Source organism: Morone saxatilis, unplaced genomic scaffold, assembly GCF_004916995.1.
Source record: "Morone saxatilis isolate NCDOM2014 unplaced genomic scaffold, NCSU_SB_2.0 Contig24, whole genome shotgun sequence".
Taxonomy (NCBI): domain Eukaryota; kingdom Metazoa; phylum Chordata; class Actinopteri; family Moronidae; genus Morone; species Morone saxatilis.
Genome location: NW_023339807.1, coordinates 4,195,762 through 4,201,828, shown reverse-complemented (window position 1 = coordinate 4,201,828; position 6,067 = coordinate 4,195,762). Strand labels below are relative to the sequence as shown.

The window sequence follows — 6,067 nt, the reverse complement described above, 5'->3', positions numbered from 1 at the left end:
GTGTGTGTCTGTGTTTGTATGTGTATATGAGTGATTTGGAGAAGGTGGGGGGTTCTGTCTGAGATAAGGAGCTATTGAGTTTCCTCCATTTATTTTCGCACTCCGTAGGTGTTTGCCTTCTACTGCCTGGCCTCCAATCTCCAGGCCTGCTGCTTTGATGTCAGCATGAGTTCGCCAGCAACCTGCAGAGGAAAAACAACAATAACAGAGAGTGTGTTTATGCAGCAATGGTCCTCTGCATGCTCTCATTAATCTGCTGAAACTGTGTGAAATTGACCAGTTTTAAAAATGTTTGGGTTTCGAAGATCAGGCAGTCATGTTAGTTGACTGCTTATCCCTGCCAACAATTTTTTTCCTGTGTGCTGAACTGAAATTGAAAAATAGCTTTGTAATTCCTAGAGGAAAAAAAAGAAAATGTCATATTTTATCTTTCAGTAATGTTTTTTGGACAATAAAAACAAACTGCCATTTTTGTTTTGTTTTAGGCCAACAGATGTCAAAGTGAAAGCCTCAAATGACAAGAAATTGTAGTAAGACCATTATTCTGTTTCCCTCCCACACTTTAGGCTGTGCAATATATATATATATATATAGTATTTCCAGTAGGCTCAAATTATTTTAAAGTTTAAACAAATGCATAGAAACCACACCAATTTACATACATTTATATTGGGCAACTACACCTATTATGTCCTATTAGATGTTTTCACATCACACATCGCTTGCTGTGACCTTAAATGGTCCACTTACAAAAAAATATTAGTATTATTTTCACAAGCTTTACTTATTCACATCACAGTTTACATATAAATTACATTGCCAATGGCAGTTAAGACTTTACTGGTTTCTGGTATCTGTGAGTTATAGCTCGTTTGTTTGCACTAGGGGAACTGTGACAGTATCTGCAGAGGTGCTGTTTCTAATAGCTGGAGGTGGTGGCGGGGTTCAGTTAATGTGTTGAGCAGCTCAGATGTGGGTCGACCCTCCAGACAGGCTCAACACACTGCCTCCTGGTCCCCGACTGGGCCAGACGTCTGCAGGGGGACAGAGGTCAGGCCTGGCCTTCCTGTGCCCTAACCCTCCATGGGTGCCCACTTACCCTCTGAGTAGGGGGTCCCGCTTGCCTGTCACTCACACTGCCAGGACCTGTTCCTTTTTTCTGTGCCTCTCTTCTGGTTCATTATCTCCAAATCTCTCTCACTCTTGCTGTTTCTAAACTTTACTTGGTCTCAGTGTCTCACTTTATCGCACTCTGTTATTTTTTCCACTTATCTCTTTGTCTCTTGTCCCTCTTTTCCTTTTCTGCTACCGTCATCTTTGGTCAACAGCTGAGTTGACATGCCTGCAGGGGAAACAACCCCCCCTTTTCCTGGTCGTTCTGTCTTTCCCTCCTTCTCTATCCCTCCATCCCTCCCTCCCTGTCCTGTGCCCTGCCGTGGCATTGGAGGGATCAGTTTACCCGACAGCAGCTGAGGCAGGCTTCATTTGTCCCAGGGCTTCCCTCTGAAAAGGCATTTTTCGCCTCTGGAGAATTGCTCACTGCCCACGGTGACATTGAGCGCTTAATTGCGCTACTTCCAAATTTGGCAGTCTTGTTCTTTAGTGGCAGTTTGAGTTGTTGAACTCGATGTACTCCTGGCCTGCAGGGATATGCGAGTCTACATGGGAGGGAAACTGTTTCTAATTCTAATGTTCTCAAATAGTGTATTGTGATGTAAACTAAACACCTCAACATGTGAGCATGTTTCATTATGAACTTAACTCATCTAAAAATATACCTTCTCATTTATCTCTAAATGTTGCAGATGCAACTTTTGAAGTGATGACAAGTTACCAAATTAAATGTGAATAATGAGCAACAAATTAACATCTTATTATTTGCCAATCTCTAGTATTTGGAACCTTGATGAAGTATTTATTATTCCTCCCCTTATGTTTACCAATTCCCACCACTCACTGATGGGGAAAAAACTGCTTGCATAGTGCAGCTCTACCGCAAAGGCCCTTACTGAAGTTTAGTATAAATATTTCTGCCAGAGCCTCTCTCGTCTCTTTTGGCGATTGTGTGTTTACTTTACCGCACTGGGGGATACTTGCTTCTCTGTCAGTGTGTCCACAACTCAAATTATGCAAAGTATGTTTAAAACCTAATCTTCATTACTCAACCACACAGAGAGAAAGGGGTTCATTGTCATTAAATAGTGTCAGAACCAGGAAATGTGTGTTAATTGTGCGGGGTACGTTTATGTACAGTATGTACAGCATGTGACTTGGCTGAAAGGTGTGGCTGTGGGTTTTCATTTGCTCATTTGAGTATGTGTGAATGAAGTGTGTGTGTGCATGGAGTAGCCAAATATATTTGATTTTCACACCTTCAGTGTTTACATTTGTCAGGATAAGGAGTGACTCCTGAGACACTCTGCCACGCTGATCCACCGTTTAAATGCTTAACATATGTGATTGCCTCCTTCCTTTGTCCGGATTGTCTGACTAACTCACCGCCCGGGCTAACTGTGAAAAGGTTACTGTGCTGCAGTAACCCCTAATCAAAGCCATACTGGGGGTTAACTCGCTCAACCCTCCACCTTTTTCTGACTTTTCTATTTTTAGAGTGGTTCTAATATGTGTGGTTTCTTTTCTTTCTTTCATTTCTTCCTACCATCCTCTGTTCCAGGCTTATGTCTACTGTGAATATGAAAATGAGGTATTTGTTCAATTACACATAGTAGTTGTAGAGGAGTAGAACTTTAGCTGTAGTCATAGTATGTTGTTTGTGCTTTGATTTTGATGTAGTTGGCTGTTCTCCCGTTTTCCAAATTCATAATTTATGGTTGACAAGGTTTTTACATTAGAGCTGGTTGTATTCCAAATTTAATAAATATTTGTCCTCTGCATACAAAAACAAATTTTAGTCCCATTACCTCTGATAATGAACTGTTGAATCAAAAGCTGTGAACATGCAAGTCCCTCCCAAAACTTGGAAACAAGACAACAAGCCTCCACTAAAACTTGGAAACACGATGACCAAGACCCTCTGGAGAAGGTGACAATCTGCTAGTAGAAATTTTACAAGTCCACAAAGTCGGTCTCTTTATTGTCAATGGAGCTTCTCCAGGGTTTGTCACTTGATGACATCAGATATAAGAGCTGGGGTTTTCTGCTTTAAGCTTTAGGAGACATATTGCTAAATAATATCAGCAGGAACAACATGGGGACTCCCTATTAGACCATTTTTGTGCATTTGTGGGTTTGCTACGTTAAAGTTGTATTTATCCCAGCAGTAGATCTAGTAAAAGTCCTTGGCTGTTAGTCTTTTAACCACAATCTCCTGACCCACTCCATTGTTTGTCCGCAGGTCCCTATTGTTCTAATTGCACCTCACGTCTTAGTCAAAGTGCACCCACTAGGCTCAGACACACTTCAAGCTGAACCAATAAATAACCTCCTCATTCCGAATCTTGGCTCATTTTGTTTATCTTCAGGCTCATCTTTGAAGGGGATGTCCATTTCATCGTCATTCCTACACACACATAAACACACTCACAGATCTTGTACTTGCATTCCTGGGCTTAACAGGCCGCTGGTCTCTGAGTGCAGATGACATGTGCTGTTGTGGAGGAGAGACCTTCACCCCTCTCATCCAAGGACCGGAGTTTATTTGTAGAGCCCATGGAGATGGTTGTTAAATGGGGATGGGAGGAAGGTTAGTAGGAAGGTTTGGTGTGAAGGGGGGCTCAAAAAACAGCAATCTATGGTAGCTGCTCTGCTAATCACTGCTCTGACTAGTGTGCACACAGCCATGCAGGAGAAAAGATAGTCTGCTTACATGCACACCAACAATTTGATTACCCTCAATAGCCAGATAAAGGTAGCGATCCCTATAACTAGAGGTTAAGTGATTTGTTTGGTAATTGATCATGTGTGGGGAGATGTGTGCTATCCTGCTAGCTAATATCTTAAGCTCCATGAGGTGATAGGCAGAGAATTAGGGATTACACTTTTTTTTTCAACTTTTTGACTTGACTAATAATGATTAATTGAAATGACACCTCAACACCAGAACTGTTTTTTGTAGCTTAAGTTTGAACATTGTGGATGCATGAAAACTGCACAAATATTATCTTTCAGACACTACGACCACCAAACTCTATTGTATTACTGTACTATTCTTTTACACTACTGTTACATAAAGTATTACTTAAATCAGAGCAAATCTAAATGCATCAGTTCTGCAGAGCTCTGTGTTTACTTCACTGTCTATCCTCACTGACATTCATGTTTGTTTTTTCATCAGGATGACCACGAGAGCGGCTCTAGCTCCACCAGTCGCAGTGTCTCAGACAGCTCCAAGGCCGTGGCCAAGCCCCGCCGCCTCCAGCAGGCTGCCCCCAGCGACCCAGACCTGCCCCCAGGTGAGTGATGGCCCTGGGGCCAGTGAGGCTATTCCAACTCCCTGCTCAGAGAATGACCACCAGGACAGGCACGGCCTCAGTGGGGGAGGATGGGGCCACAGAGTGAGACAAAGATTAGGATGTATTTACACTACAGGGAAAGCTTGATTTTTCTTTCTAGCCTCTAAGAATGCTGTAGAGACAAAGTAATTGGGTTTAAATCCACTGGCTTGTTAGTAGCCAAATACCTGCAGTGGTCAGTGTCAGATTCAATTGTAGGTAAAACAGGTTTACACTGGGAGAAGTATTCTTTTTGGGATGAGCTGTGTTGCGGTGCATTTTTTCACCAGTGTAAATCAGTCAGAGAGAGTGTGGGGGATGTGTCTGTGATAAATCACATAGTGATGGCTCTTATCAACAAGGCCACTTGACCACATGCCTCCTACAGGGCCAGGGATTCCATGCCTGCCTTACTCTGCACTTTACTGCATCTCACAAAGAATGGTCTTGTTTGATTGGGGCTGGATAATGCCCTTTTAAAAATATTTATTTTGACATTTTTTAAAATTAATTTGTAACTGTCTTTTAAAAAGAAAGACACACAGACTTCATATTAGCTAGTAAGGTTTTTTATTTATGTTTATGGTGGTACAGACAATTTAAATGATGTTTAAATGTATGTAGTGTAAGTGAAAAAGCATGCACAACCTCAGTAATCTAATTTAAATACTCAATAAACACTTCATAAAAGGTATGCAACAACCTCTCAGAAACAACAGCATGGAAAATGTTTCCAGAGAAAACTTTTAAAGTGAGAAAGAAGGTGGGACAGGAGAAAGAAAAATATAAAGAAATAAAGTTTATATAAGGAAAAAAAAAAAGAAAAAGAGCGGTGGAGAAGGTCTTGAGCTTTAAGAGCTAGGTCACAGTCTTACACCCAAGCATAAGGCTCACTCCCAGAGCCCCAGTCTGCATGAATGTATGAACCTACACTCCTGGCTGGTTGTATCTGGGGAGGATCCATTTCCAGGCCTGACGTTATGAGATAATATCTCTCCCCAGCTGTTAAAGCAGGGTGCCTCACACCCCCAGCATCTCCCTTTGGGCCTACCTCTAACAGATCTCCCAGGTGTGTGTGTGTGTGGTGTGTATGTGTGTATGTTTTCAGTGTATCTGTGTTCATTTGTGTGCAAACCCCACACTGTTCCAGCCGTGGACCTTGTTTCAACCCATTATAGGCTGTAGAGACAACTCTGAGGTCAAAGGTTGCATCACCTCAATAACAGCGAGGAAGCAGTTGAATGCTGTAATCCCAGCCTTCCTAATTAAAAGGTAGAGGTTAAAAGGTAGATGAGGTAAAACTAACCTGCTATGACTCAGACAGAGGATGTTTTACTAAGAATAAGATACAAAACAAACCTGTCAGCAGTCTTTAATGTAGTTAATGGATGTTTTTTAAAAGTGAGGACATGGCAGCGCACACAGGCAATTTTGTAGACATTAATTCATTAGTCTTGTGAATGCGTTATTTTAGACTTGTTATAATCCACTGGCATGGATACAGATGATGTCCTGAGTACAGCATTTCTATTTGAAACAGGTAAAATATCTATGATCTGCATAATCTTGAAATCTTACACATACTGTATATCCTGAAATATACTGAAATGCACAGC

General features: G+C 41.6%; 1 protein-coding gene across 4 annotated transcripts in view; it reads left to right on the top strand.

Moving 5' to 3' along the window:
- LOC118336017 (vacuolar protein sorting-associated protein 13B-like) overlaps positions 1-6,067 on the top strand; it is a 313,914-nt gene that overhangs the window by 16,433 nt on the left and 291,414 nt on the right. For all 4 annotated transcript variants that reach the window (XR_004797093.1, XM_035672549.1, XM_035672551.1 and 1 more), the window contains one exon: positions 4,295-4,412. Coding sequence is in view for 3 of the 4 variants with exons in the window: in XM_035672549.1 (XP_035528442.1) it covers positions 4,295-4,412 (118 nt within the window). In the remaining variant the exon portion in view is untranslated. The remainder of the gene's footprint in view (positions 1-4,294; positions 4,413-6,067) is intronic.